The sequence below is a fragment of the Stegodyphus dumicola genome, chromosome 9, assembly GCF_044657685.1.
Source record: "Stegodyphus dumicola isolate Sdum_Otavi_A_Nest chromosome 9, ASM4465768v1".
Classification (NCBI taxonomy): Eukaryota; Metazoa; Arthropoda; class Arachnida; order Araneae; family Eresidae; genus Stegodyphus; species Stegodyphus dumicola.
The window spans coordinates 130,271,578-130,286,394 of NC_140776.1; the positions used below are offsets into that span (position 1 = coordinate 130,271,578).

The 14,817-nt window shown below is 35.4% G+C and overlaps 1 protein-coding gene across 1 annotated transcript in view; it reads left to right on the forward strand.

Annotated features, from left to right (window-relative positions):
• LOC118202893 (uncharacterized) overlaps window positions 1-12,911 on the forward strand; it is an 84,452-nt gene extending 71,541 nt beyond the window's left edge. The window contains exon 4 of the mRNA XM_085824545.1: window positions 12,043-12,911. Within this exon, the coding sequence (XP_085680671.1) occupies window positions 12,043-12,827 (785 nt within the window). The 3' untranslated portion in view covers window positions 12,828-12,911. The remainder of the gene's footprint in view (window positions 1-12,042) is intronic.
• Window positions 12,912-14,817: the final 1,906 nt, after the last annotated feature.

Below are 14,817 nucleotides of genomic sequence, written 5' to 3' on the forward strand. Positions count from 1 at the left end.
GGAATCTGGCGCTATTTATGGAACACCCTGTATATTTTTTACATTAGTCTAACTCTGGGGATGTATACCTATTCTTCCAGGGTTAAACCGCTCTTCATAGCATAATAATTTAAAATATCGAACAGTTTTGTGAAATTATAAGAACTGGACTTTGTAATTTCATGCTGAAAAGTTTGAAGCATTGAGTTTGCAGTACTCTATTCCCTTGCATTGATGTAAGCAGACGAATACTGAACGAGAATGCTCTACTCTCTACATAGGTTAGGTTATTTAATTACGGCAAAGCCTCGAGGGATATCTGCCTAAGGGGAGGGATGCCTTCGTGGAGGACTTTCTAAGGGAAACTGGCTCGTATACACGTTACACATGGGGAAAACCACAAAAACACCCATGCAGCCAGCCCGTTCGCGGGATTCGAACCTCGGACCGAACTTCCAGTGGTCAGCGACTTTACCGCTCGGCCGCTGGTGGGCCCCTCTCCACACAGGCATTTGTCTGAGGATGACTTATATAAGCTATAACAAGAAGATTTGGCTGCAATATTAAGAAATGATGGTATATGGCAAAAGTAATAGTTTTTGTTGGGCAATACGTGATCAGAATATAAGTGATTTTCTGCAAGAAGCGGAATGATTGGTAACAAAGTCACTCGTCATCGCTGTGACATGTTCATTTAAACAGTTCTTATGAATGCCAAATTAATTTCTTCTAAATACCCTGATTAAGACGACTTTTCTTTTTCATACTTGATGAGTTACTGTATGCGTAATGTGTATTTAATGTGCTAAATCGCACTGTATTACGGAAATAGTTACTTTTGCCATTTTTCTATTTCCCCCTTAAGTTAGGAGCATCTTTCTTGCTACGCTCTGTATATGATAGCTGTGTGTGTTTTCATAACTTAAACTACTTGCTTACCAAATTCTAGTTTAAAGAAATCCTAACCTAGACTAAAATTAATTGTTATATAATATAAATCATAACAATTATAAAAGTCTATAATAAATCTAACTCCTTTTGACTAGACTGTCCTGAGTCCTTTAACTTCATCTGAAAGCTGCTTAATTCTGTTATTCATTGCAAATATACAGTAAAAATTGTTTTATCCTATTCTAAACCAAAAACTGTCACGTGTTACAAATTCTATAAAATTTTAAAAGAAACTGCATAAAGTATACCTTTTATTTGGCTATCAGTTTAATTTAGTTTTCTTGGATTTTATATTTTGAAATTAAAAATAATTCTTTGTTCTTTTTAGAGACAATATTGATCTTCCGTTCGTTTTTTAGGTCAAGCATACGGAAATAACAAAACACTAAACAAAGCTGCTTAATTTGAAACATTAACGCAAATGTTAGCTTTACTAGAATTGAGCTACCAAACAGTACAGCTTGTTTTTTGCGTTTCGGGACAATCTCAAAAATCTATAACAGGAAGTGACCAATTTCTGAAGTTTTCGATCAATTGTGTTTGTGCGTGACTTCTTAAACGAAAATCGCTCGCTAACCACCATTTATTTTATGCATCCATTTTTCCTCCGATTTGCTAAACAAACACATATTACAATGCGGAAGCAGAATTCGGAGACGTGACAACATAAAAACAATCGCATAAACATTATTTTGAGGAATATTTGTGCAGTTAAACCTATTGGAAGTTAATAATTTTGCGTATAAGTTTGTTCTAAATGAGAACTGTTCTAAAGAAGAGGAACAAAAAATGTTTAAATCGAAAAAAGAGTAAGACAGTTGCTTTTTGTTAAGTATAAAAACTAAAAAAAAAAAAATAAAATAAAATTCAGCGATGCGAATTATTTTATCGAAGAATTTGACAAAACAACAACTGCAGTCAACTCAAAATTAATCGACGTAATATCAGAAACTACATTCACGATTAAATCAAAATCATAGTTAATTGGAAGACAGATAAAATAAAGCGTAGAAGTGAAGAATAAACTGAAAAATACTACTAAACATTCATCTGTCCTTTTGAGCTATTAAATTGGGAAAATATGCTGATCGTGTTAAGCATATTAAATTATTATTTCAAATATAAAGAACACGCTAAATAACGGAAGAATCATTAGGCAAAGAAACCAAGTCATAAATCACATTAAAGAATAATATTAACAAAAGGACTTTAACTATATATGTCACGAAGTTCAAGTTCGCATAAAAATGCAGGTAAGAATTTTCGTATAAGAAGAATATTTATGTACTGTTGCAAACTGCAGGTACTCTTTAAATACCAACTACAGATGAGCAGAAAGATAATTTGTTAGAATTAAAAATAACGAACAGCAAAATAAATAACTGTAAACAGCTCGAGCAGAACGCAGATAAAAAATAAATCCTCTTTAACCCACGAGAAATATCGTAAATTCTTGGTATCACACACAGAGTAAACTCTAAAACAGAATTTATCAAACTTTCTTTCAGCCTCGTTCTCCCATAGCTGATTAACAACTGAGTACTCTTCTGATACACAAGTAATTATACAGGGGTTCTACTGCTTTTGCAGTACTTCCATGTAAAAATGAGATAAGTCCACAATGAGCATATTGGTGATGGATCCTGAATGAGTCCCATGGAGGGAGCTAGGAGAAGGAAGAAGAAAATGAAAAAGTCCTCTCTTAGCCTTTAAAACTTGCGAGGGAGTAGCTGAGTACTCCTAGTCATGTTTATAAGCATTACACAGGTTTCTAGAAGGTTTGAAAACATACGATCTTAGGGTTTCGAAAATACATTTTGCCGAAGCTTTAAAAAACTCCCAAACTGGCAAAAATTGCCAGATGTCATTAAACTGGCGAAGCAGCTCGCCAAAGTTCGCCAGGAGCGTACTTGCCCATATTTCAGGTTCTATTTCAATTATGTTAGCAGTTTAAAAGTTTTTGGTTTCAGAAGTGAATTATTTACAATTCTGTGCAAAAAAATTAATACTTAATTTTCAGAACATGTGTCCAAAAGTTGAATTACACTCAAAATAAGTCTTAAAATGTTAACCCTAAAAGCGACAAGTAAGTAAATTAATAAAGCTGTAATGTTGCGCGGCCCCAACCTGCACGCAACAATAGTGGTGACTGCTATGAACTGGAAAGTGCACAAAGTCTTGAGAAGGGTTTAAATCCCTTTTTATTCAACTTTAGAAATTACAGATGCGTGCTCTTGACGCTCACAAACTACGCCGACCCGGCGGTAAAATAAAAATAAGAAACTAAAAATGAATAATAACAGGCTACTACCTACGAGGCTCTCTAAACGTAACTAACCTAACCGCGTTCTAAGATACCGCTGATATTTCAGCAAACTTCTGAATATTAAGTTGAAAGATTCAACTATCTGCCGAGGCAAGCACACAGGCCGAAACGCGTGGTTCTTCAATTTCTACCTAGCCACCTTCACGCTCGTGAAGCAAGAAAACACACCATCGAACTCGTTTCCCTTCTATTTAACTCAGATTACTTCCGCTGACAATTTGAATACTTTGCGCGTTCTACTAAAATTTACATACTCTGGCATTGGCAATTCCAGGGGAAAGTAAGGCTTGACAGGAAAGATAGTTTAAACTTAAAATAAATGTTAGTTAAAATAAATATAAACCATACATTTGCCGCTGCCAGAATTTGGTAAACTTGGAAGCAGATCCTAGAAACGACCTGTTGAAGAGTTTCCATATTCTGAACTAAAATTTGAGAGCTTCGTTTACATAAAAAAACTGTTTTCTCACAAAAGTTAGAATAAATTTCTGTAGACAATTATTTTACCCTCTCTTCTTACAGCAACCTTTCCTGGACATCAGCAATCAATCTGTTCTCTTCCTTCCAGCATCTGGAAGGAATAAGTATTAGTATCTTTCTAAATACATTATAATTTACACTTTCTTGACACTGAATAAAGTTTTTGTTTTTGATCCATTTATTTTCCTTAATTACTGCTTAATTCACATTCATTCAAGTATTCAAACATGAATTTAACTTTACCCTGGCTCTCCACCATGTGTGGTGTCAAACGGGAATATTCGTGTTTTAGTATTGCAACACTTCCCCTAACCACAATGATTTGTTAGAATTCAACGACCAAATAGACACACCTTACTCGACCTTCTAAAACTCGATGAGCTATTTTAACATTCTTAAAATTCAAGTGTAGGTGGAGAACCCTAAAAAACACATTCATTCTATCTTCCCCCTCATTCCTCTTTAGACATGCAGGCTTTCGCTCTAAAGCATAATTTTATCTGCTGTTTAATACTTAAACTTTAATTCATTTCTTTCGAGTATTTACTTTTAGCATCTAAAATTTTATGCTTCTAGACTAAATTCTACTTTTACATAACTTTCAAGTATTTACGTATATTTACAAAATTCTAATACATATGCTTTTTACAATTTACCATAAAATGAATAAGAGAAAAATAAATTTTTACTTTACTCATTCTTCGCCAAGCTGGCGGCATTGAAACTAAAGTTCTTATTAATACAAGAATACGAAGTTATTTTTATCTTCGGCCAAATTTTGGCTTTAACATAACAGAATTAGTCTTTCGACCAACAGAAACTGCTTGTTCTTAGATTTTATACTTAAAGAAAATAATACTTTTTGCCTTAGCTAAATAAAGTAAAACAAAACTAAGTCTCAACCGATACAAATTGACTTCCGTCAAAACATAACATTTCGGAAGAAAAGAAAAATGTATAGAAGATTTTAACTTATCTTTGAGTATTCGATGATTGGAACTCCGACATCCTCTTCTGGCAGAACTGCTCCCACGATATGGAATTCATCGAAGTCAGTCGTCTCCTTTGTGTCCTTCGAGTTTCGTCCATGTTGATTTTTCTTTTTCGCCCTCTGAATGCCGGCCTCTTGGAGTGGTAGTCGTCGGGTTGCTGTCTTTTCCGTTTTGCCACTGGACGGCTGTCTTGGCGTCCTCCGGTCTGGAATTGTGCTTGAATTTCTTCTGTTGGTAGAGGTCTTTTCGTTCCTCCTGCTGACTTTTCGTTCTCGGGAACGGGGGCCTTGTTTGCTCCTGACTATCTGGCCCTGGAAGTGTTTTCCTCGATGCAGAATTTCTACTGCGATACGTTGTAACTGGTCTTTTCCTCTTTACCAAAGATTCTTTACACGGCGGCGTTGCTTTCATGTATTTCTTAAATGCTGGATTCTGAACGTTTTCATTTTTTCTTTTCGGTACTGTCGCATGACTTGTAGAAGGGCTAGGTTTCTCTTCAGTTCTCTGCTTCTTGTGTGGTGGTGCGGGTGACGTTACTTCTTGACCTTCCACTTCTTTTACGCTTGAGTCTTGCAAGAAACTTTTAAGGATTTCAAAATCATTTTGATTATAATATTTTTTCACCTGGTCGGGACTTGCTTTACAGATTTCCCCTCTCTCGTTCTTAAGGTACAATACGACTCCCTTGATTTCCTGAATTACATAGGGGCTTTCAAATTTTGGAGCTAACTTTGCAGTAAAATTGTCTGGGGCACTTGATAAAGAAAATTTCCGCTTCAACACTTTATCTCCAACTTTAAAATCTGCTTCACAGCGCTTTCTATCATAGTACAATTTTTGTCTATTTCTTGCCATATCCGAGCTTTTAACCGCCTGGTCAATGAGTTTTTGCACATCTTTTTGTTTAAATTCTTGCTCTCTTTGTTGCACAAAGAATAATTTATCTAGTGGCGTAATTAACTTCCGTCCTAAAAATAATTCTGCTGGAATTTTCCCCGTAGTATCGTGATTTGCTGTTCTTAAAGCATAAGCTAACTCATTTATGTAGCCATCCCAGCGCTTGTGATGTGTGCTAACATAACTTCGAATTATTTTTACAATATTTTTATTAACTCTTTCTGCTATGTTTGCCTGTGGTCTATACGGAACCATTTTGATATGGCGTATGCCAAGTCCAGTGCAAATGTTTTCAAATATTTGCTAACGAATTGTTTACCGTTATCGCTAATGACTTTTATCGGTGCACCGTATTTTAAAATGTATCTGTGTAAGAATGCATCTGCGACTGTTTTGGCTGACGCGCGTTTAAGTGGAACAATTTCTGTCCATTCTGAAAAATGATCTACAATTACTAAAAGAAAACGATTTTTATTTAACTCACTCTGGGGAAAAGGACCAAGAAGATCTATGCCTAAAATTTCATTCGGAAATGTAGCGCGAATGCTTTTTAAGTACCCGACCGGGCTGTAATTAATATCATTTATTAACTGACATTGATTGCAGGACCTGACGTACGCAGTTACTATTTTGTATAATTGCGGGAAATATACCGCCTCGCGTACCCTTTTTAAAGTCTTTCTGACCCCTAAATGACCCGCTGTTTTCGCGTCGTGTAATTCCTTCAAAATGCTTAATCGAAGCGAGGCTGGGATGACTGGTTTGTACTCGAGATTTTCGTTTGTTGTTTTCGTATAAAATAATTAATTATCTATTATTTCATAGTTTTCTGCTCTATTTCTTATCGCATCGATATCTGTGTGCTCAAAGCTTTCGGGGTCTTTCAAATATGCATAGATACTTCCAAATTCAGGATGAGCTTTCAATTCAGCAATAATTGTTTCTCTAGAATCTAAAATTTTTTAAGTCAACACAGCGCATTTGAGTTCATTGCCTTCATCGTCCAGTTTTATACGAGACAGTGCGTCAGCTACATTGTTTTCCTTACCCGGTTTATATTTAAGATTATATTCTTGAAGTTTTAAAGCCCATCTTATTAACCAGGGCGTTAGGTTTTTCCCCCTGTAAAGTCTACCAACAGCCGCATGATCCGAAAAGACTATTACTGGCGCATTGCCGAAATAAACTCGAAATTTGTGTACAGCCATTAATACGGCTAATGTTTCTCTCTCTGTAGCTGTATAATTCCTTTGTGTCTGATTCAACGTTTTACTAAAAAATGCCAAAGGATGGCCATTTTGCATGAGAACAGCACCTACAGCATAGTCCGACGCATCTCCTGCAATTTCCAGGTTTTCGTCCCCCTTCGGGAATTTCAAAACAGGGGCATTGATAACGCTTCTTTTAACCTTTCAAAAGCAGTATTTGCTTCTGCTGTCCACGTTAATTTACTTTTCTTTCTTTTAATTACTAACAAGGGTTCAACAATATTAGCAAAATCTTTTATGAATGACCGATAATAAGAACATAACGCAAGGAAAGAAGAAAGTTTCTTGGCGGTGTTGGGAGGTGGGAAATTCTTGATGGCTTTTATTTTTGAATCTTAAGTATCTATACCCTTTTGCGAAATTTTATAACCCAGATATTTAAGTTCTTTAGTTGCGAACTTGCATTTTGAGGCGTTAATTGTAAGACCGGCCTCTTTTAATAATTTGAAAACTTCTTCTAGGTCTTTAATATGTTGTTCCAACGTACTACTCGTTATAATTATGTCATCTAGATAGATTAAAGTCGATTTTCCTAGCACAGGCCTTAGAACAATGTCCATAGCTCTTTGGAATGTTGACGGGGCCCCACACAACCCGAAGGGCATGCGTAAAAATGCATAAGTGCCCGATTTTGTTATAAACGCGGTTTTATGTATGTCTTCGGGTCTCATAGCTATTTGATAGCTGCCAGACGTTAAGTCCAACGTAGTCATGTATCTCGTAGACTTAATCTTTCTAATAATTTCCTCTATAACCGGCAAAGGGTAAACTGGGAATTTAGTAACACTATTAAGTTTTCTGCAATCGATAGCAAACCTCCAAGCCCTTTTATCCGAAGGAGGAAACTCGCTCTTTTTCCTACATAGTACGACTGGACTCGCGTACTCACTATTTATGGGCTTTATTATCTGATTCTTTAATATTTCCTGAATGTGTTCTTCGATGATTTGTTCTTTCTGTTTATCATAGCGGTAAGGTGTAGTCCTACAGGGTTTGTCGGCAGTTAACTGTATCTCATGCGTAACAATTTGACAACTACCAGGCCGTTCTGAAAACAAGTTTGAAAAAGTACTGACCACTTGCTGGATGGCTTGGCTTTCATGGTCATTCAAATGGCTAAGGTCGACTGGCGGTTGTTCCACTGGTTCCACCACCCTCCGATCCATCTCCAGCACAATAGAACTTTCCTGAAAATTCAGTTTGGCCTTCGCGGCTTTTAAAAACTCCATACCTAAAATAAGTGGACTTTGCAAATTTTTTACTACAAAAATTAATACTTTAAGGCTTTCGTTTTGAACCTGTATTTTTAAATATAATTTTCCAATACATTGACAAGTTTGTCCTTGCGCTGCTATGATTTCTGTGTTTTTATTTTTAAATAATCGTAACCTATTAAAATTCTTCTTAAAAAAGTATCACTCATAAAATTACCTTCTGCTCCTGTATCGATGAGGGCTTCTACTGGTACATCGCCAACCAGGACTTGTATAATCGGCAATTGTGAGTTTTTTACGACGACCGTATTTAAGTATCTTCTTGAGGGTTTTTTCGAAACTTCCGGGGTCTGGACCCTCGCTTTTACAGGCCCCTCTACTTGTTTAAAGCTTTCCTCTCAACTTCTGCCTTCTGGGTACGCGGACGGTTGTTTTCAAATTTCCTTTTTGGGCCTTGACCTTCGAGCTTCGATGAGTTAGCTTGATAGCTCTTTCCCCCATAAGAGCGATTTGCGTTTCTGGTCTGCTCATTTGAAGATTGCCTTCGGATACTTTGAGCATACGATGCCCCTCTAGCATTTTCCGCTATTCTGCGATTTTGGAACTTGACCGCCAATTTGAAGAGTTCCTGCAATGTGCTTGGGTTTCTAATTTCGAAGTAATCTTGAACAGCAGGTAGCAATTTTGGTAAGATTATTTCAATAATCTCCGCGTCGGGTTTCTTCCCATACAGCATATCCGTCAGCTTAATTTTTCGCAGAATAAAATCCATCAACTCTTCTATATTCCGTTGATAAAAACTATATAGTTCGGCTTCCAGCCTTGCTCGGTCTTTCACTATGGAAAAAGCCTTTAATAACGATTTTTTAAAATTTTCAAATGTATATGTTTGGCCTCCGAATTCCCCTAATAAAAATTTACCTATATTCTTCCACCATAGCGAGTCCTGTCCTCTTAGTGTAGATGTGGCAGTGGCAACTTTTTGTCTTTCAGGCACAGGGTAGAGCTGGAAATGATTTTCGAGGCCTTCTAGAAATATCGCCACCGAATTTTTTCCGTCGAAATTGACGTTTGGCTTGATTGACACTCTCATCGTCTGGACCAGGTATCCAAATCCTTCCAATTGGCTTGCCATTTCTTGTTGTTGTCCAGAAGCTTCCATCCAGTTTTCGGCCATTTCAGTTCGACAAGTGTTCGGGCGCCAATGTAATGTTGCGCGGCCCCAACCTGCACGCAACAATAGTGGTGTCTGCTATGAACTGGAAAGTGCACAAAGTGTTGAGAAGGGTTTAAATCCCTTTTTATTCAACTTTAGAAATTACAGATGCGTGCTCTTGACGCTCACAAACTACGCCGACCCGGCGGAAATAAGAAACTAAAAATGAATAATAACAAGTTACTACCTACGAGGCTCTCTAAACGTAACTAACCTAACCGCGTTCTAAGATACCGCTGATATTTCAGCAAACTTCTGAATGTTAAGTTGAAAGATTCAACTATCTGCCGAGGCAAGCACACAGGCCGTATCGCGTGGTTCTTAAATTTCTACCTAGCCACCTTCACGTTCGTGAAGCAAGAAAACACACCATCGAACTCGTTTCCCTTCTATTTAACTCAGATTACTTCCGTTGACAATTTGAATACTTTGCGCGTTCTATTAAAATTTACATACTCTGGCATTGGCAGTTCCAGGGTAAAGTAAGGCTTGACAGGAGAGGTAGTTTAAACTTAAAATAAATGTTAGTTAAAATAAATATAAACCCTACAAAGCAATGCAGATATAGGTAAAAGTAGGCGAGACACTAGAATTTCACTATTGGGCCTCACTAACTGAGCAGTTCCGCTCAAGTTTTATGGAAAATACCGGAGGTGACGGTCCGAAGATTGTCCAGCCGTCATCCAACGTATCGAGAGGAATCATACTAACAGATGAATAATTGCAGAAATTCACAACAATATTCAGGATTATTAACAATTAAATCCCAATTGTTGTGGATTACAACTCCCAAAATACTATGACATCAATCATTAATACTGCTGTTATCGCAAATATTTTTCTCGTGCTCAAATTTCTAGTAGGAAGTTTTGTTTGATGCTGACGGTTTGAGAAAATATCTTTTCCCGTCGCTCCGCATTATACGAATGCAATATTTTTACAGAATGCCCGGTTAATCTGCTACCTGATAATCGGATGTTAACTGCATACGAATTTGATAATTTCATGATAACTGCGATACATTTCATAATTCCATTACAGTTATTATGCACACAGACTCTGATTATAATTTTTAATATGTGAGAATTTAATAATAATTACTACTCATCTGATAATTTTATAATAATTATATATTTAATAGCTCATAAAATATAAATCGAGCGAGGGTCAAATTTCTTTGAATGAGTTGGCTGCAGAAGTATTTTAGTGATTTTTCCGTATGTATAGTTTTAGTATGACATTTTAGTGATTTTCCGACTAGGAGATAGTTTCCCTCAGAAAATCTACACAAAGATATCCCCCTCTCAGACGGGTATCACACGCCTGGTTCTCCACAAAGGAAAAAAAAAAAAGAAAAATCAAGAGCTTATATTCTTATACTTTAAAACTGACACTTCAAAGTTCTTCAGTCAGTCTTGATTTGTACATTCATTTACATTCATTCATACGATCAGTCATCATTTGTGCGCTTTTCAAGAAGAGAGGCATGCTAAACAAAAATGAAATGGGGGCGGGGAACAATTAGCGAACTCGATTATCTACTGTAACTAACGTTACCATGGTTGTGAGGGAAATTGACCCTGAAGTGCTTATTTTAAAGTTGATTGTAGTAGACGAAATTCAGTTCTCTTGTTATTATTTCTGAGGTCTGGAAGCTATAATCTGTTACTGTAAAATAGGCACTTTGGGCTCATTTTCCTCACCCGGGTTGTCTCATAAGCATGATAACGACAGCTGTGGCGAATAATCAAGTTTCCTTATTGTTTCCTTCTCCTTTTATTTTCGCTTAGTGTTTCGCTTTATGACAGTCTCAGATGAGGTGGAAAAAATAAATTCTGTTCGATGATGGTGACACGCTGTATGATGGGGTAAATGAGGAAGGGACGTAAGGACCTTGAAGTTGCTATATTATTGTTATGTTACCGCTATGTTTTATTTTGAAAGAAATAATACTGGAAATACAAAACAAAAAGCGAATATAAAAAATATATGCTAACACTTAACACTCTATTAGGAGTTCTAAAGATACGTTGCTATTAAAGATTTTGCAATTTTGTTACTAAATTTTATATGGCGTAAGTGCGAAGAAATTGATGTTTAATAAAAGGAAGAAAAAATTCTAAAAGTTAAAATAATTATGGCAGCACTTAACATTCTATATTGGTAACTTTAAAGATTTTCTGCTTTTAAAAATTTTCTGACTGTTAAGTCATCGATTTGTAAAACCGAAGTACTATATAACTAGTGGATGTACTACTATGACCTTTTGCAATATTTTCAAATCAAAACAGAAAAACGGATGCGTACATGAGCATATATTTATTGTCCATTATATGAGAAAATAGAATAATAAAAAAACAAGTAGTCTTTATAATAACATTAAGACAAAGTTTGCAAAAATATTAGATTTTATTTTTAAACGATCAACCAATTCCATGTCCTTAATAGTAAGTAGGTAGGTAGGTTACGGAGGACTGGAACGCCTGGTGTCTAACAGAGGTAAACAGGCATGTGTTCCACGCCCTCCTCTAACTACAGCAAAAGCTTCCTGTCATTAATAGTAGTTGACTAAGTAAAGTATTACTTGATACTTTACATAAAGCTCGTTGTTATTTAAAACATGGAAATGGCGGGAGGTCTTGTGCTGGCCACATTAGAATTGTTATGGTTGTTTTGATTTCTTTTATAAGTTATATATATATATATATTTTATTTTTAGGGTTTGGATCCATGACCCCAAGATCGGAGTGGGGCCGAACGGCTGTCGTCATCTTCAGTATTCTAGGAGTTCCTTTGATGTTGTCCTGGCTTATTGTCATTGGATATTTTCTTGCTGTCTATTGGGCCTGGGTGTTTGAAAACCTTTGTTGCCAATTATGTAGCATAGACCCCAAACTACCAAGTGTTAAACGGTTTAAGTTACCTGAAGAGCAACAGAAATCAACATTTAAGACGAACTCAGTGGTTCCCGTCAAGACTGAGCCTTATACAGTACCTTTCACAAGAACGAAATCAGCCAGAGGTATAGATAGAACATACCAAGCTAAAATGAACTCTGTACGACCAAACTCAGTTTTGCCTGACAGTTTAATGGGAAAGAACATCAATGTTTATGACGTTGGCCATGATTACGACATGAAGAACTTTTCCTTCTTAGAGCAAATCGTTGCACTGATATTTTCTGTACTTTTCTTCTTTATCTATTTTATATTTGGTTCCATCTCATTCGCAGTGTTCGAAGGGTGGGATATACCTGAAAGTCTTTATTTTAATTATTTGATGTTTAGTACTTCTGGTCCGGGATGCTATGAGCTCGATGATATTGCTGAAATTCGAATCAAAGAGAAGCTTTCGTATACAGTTTTTTTTATCATTGGATACTGTATTCTTTCTATGATTTTAAATCTAGTGTACATGTGCTTTAAAGTGCCAAGAAGTGATAAAGAACTTAGAACTCATTCACCTACTATCATTGCTTTATCAGCCACAAAAAGCAAGTTTTGAACAATTTGTAATGTTACTGTGATGTTTAAGCATGTATGTATATAACTTCCGTTTCAGTTTTTTCAATAAAATATATAAATTCAGGAATTAGAAGAGAAATAATTTAATGAAAACAAAATTATTGTCTTAGACACCAAATGCAAAATTTTCAAGAATCTTTCATGAAGCAAACAAATTAATTTAGCGAATTTAGTTATACGATGAACCAAACGTGTCTTTTTACTTCCTTGTACGGAGTAAAAACGAAGTATTGTAATCGCGAAATGTTTCAGGCATCATATTTCAACGAAAATATCCATTTTGACCGCTATCGAATGCAATTTAACGATATTTTTGCGTGACATCTATACGTAAGGACAGAATAAAGGTTTCCCCAAAAAATTTATAAAACTGATTTAAAATGAATTCTGAAGAGAATTTTTCCTGGCGCCTGTGCGTACATACGTATCTCGCACAACTCAAAAACTTGTTGCCTCAGAACGTTGAAATTTTGTATATAGGACTGCTATAACATGTAGATGCGAACCTCTTATTTTGGTTGCAGTCGGCTGCACCAAAAGTATATATATATATATATATATTCACTCTGTTACTCGTCTCAGTGATCTCAGTATCTTTATTCTTATATGTTTGTAAATTGTGTATTTTTTGCTTTAAAAATGATTGAATTATGTTGTTCTTATCCTCCGGTTAAAGTTTTTATGCCTTTAATAAATCTGCATGCAATATTTGTAGAATTATCAACAATTTAAAAGTTGTTTAAGTGTGGCTAAGCCTAATTATTTTTGCCATGGCGACCATGTTTATTTACATTTAAAACTCGGCAGAATAGTGGATTTCTTGCCAATATGGAGAAACTAAGCTTCGCAACAACAAAGATAGCGCCTTTTTTTTATTATTGCGAATTAAATCAAGCTTAATTCATTCTGGAATTTATTCGAGGAAATAAGGGTTTAAGATTTGTTTTAAGGCATGCTAAGAAGGCGGGAGAAATACCTTATAAGGTTACGGCCTTCTTAACCGTTCTACAGTACACTTTCATGTGCGCAAAATTAAAAGAATTTGGAAAATTATGTTTATTTTTACGAAAAGCATTGAACAAAGGTATTAAATACGCCGCCGAAGAATTATGCAAATAATCAGTGTTGAATATGTAAGTATATTTTGCGGCCAAATCGTCGAAGGGAATAATTGCTTTGAATCTGTTCTTAAACCGATCGTCATGATATTGCCATCACAACAAAACAATCAAAATCTCTTTAATAAGTAGTTTTATTCGTAAATTTTAGAGATAAATATCTGATTAAAACGTAGAATGTACATGTAAAAATATATAGGTTATATATATATATATATATTACTATATAGTAGTATATGTATGTAATAATAATATTAAATTATTACATACATATATATAGTAATATATGTATGTAATAATTTAGTGCGTAGAAGACACTGGTACTTTAACTTTCGACAGTAGTAGTGGCTGAAGTACGTAGTTAAGACAGATGGACGCATAATCCAACAACTTTCAGACGTGGCCGTTTTGAAACATTTTTTTATTCTATAACAATGCACAACAGATCATTTTTGTAGACAAGGAATTTATCCAATCACATTCTTTTAGTTTTTCATAAGTGTATTGCTATCCATGAATGTTTTATTTTGTTCTTTGAGAATAGAAATAATTAATAGAAAAGGATTTTATCGATGTTATTTAAACTGTGCCATTTCTAACCCTGTAAAATATTTTCTTTTAAGGAAGAGAATGTTTTTTCATATATTATTTTTGACATTGTGTTACTTTTGATACAACTAACTTATATATTAAGTGCCATTCTATGGTAAAATGAATACAAATCTTTTCTGGGTAAGGGGACCTCATTACAGCCTTCTAGTTAGTACCATAATAAAGTGTTTTTTCATCGAAGAATTTATCTTAAGTGAAACACGTCATGATGTCGTTTTTTTGAAAAGGGATGTAAACAAG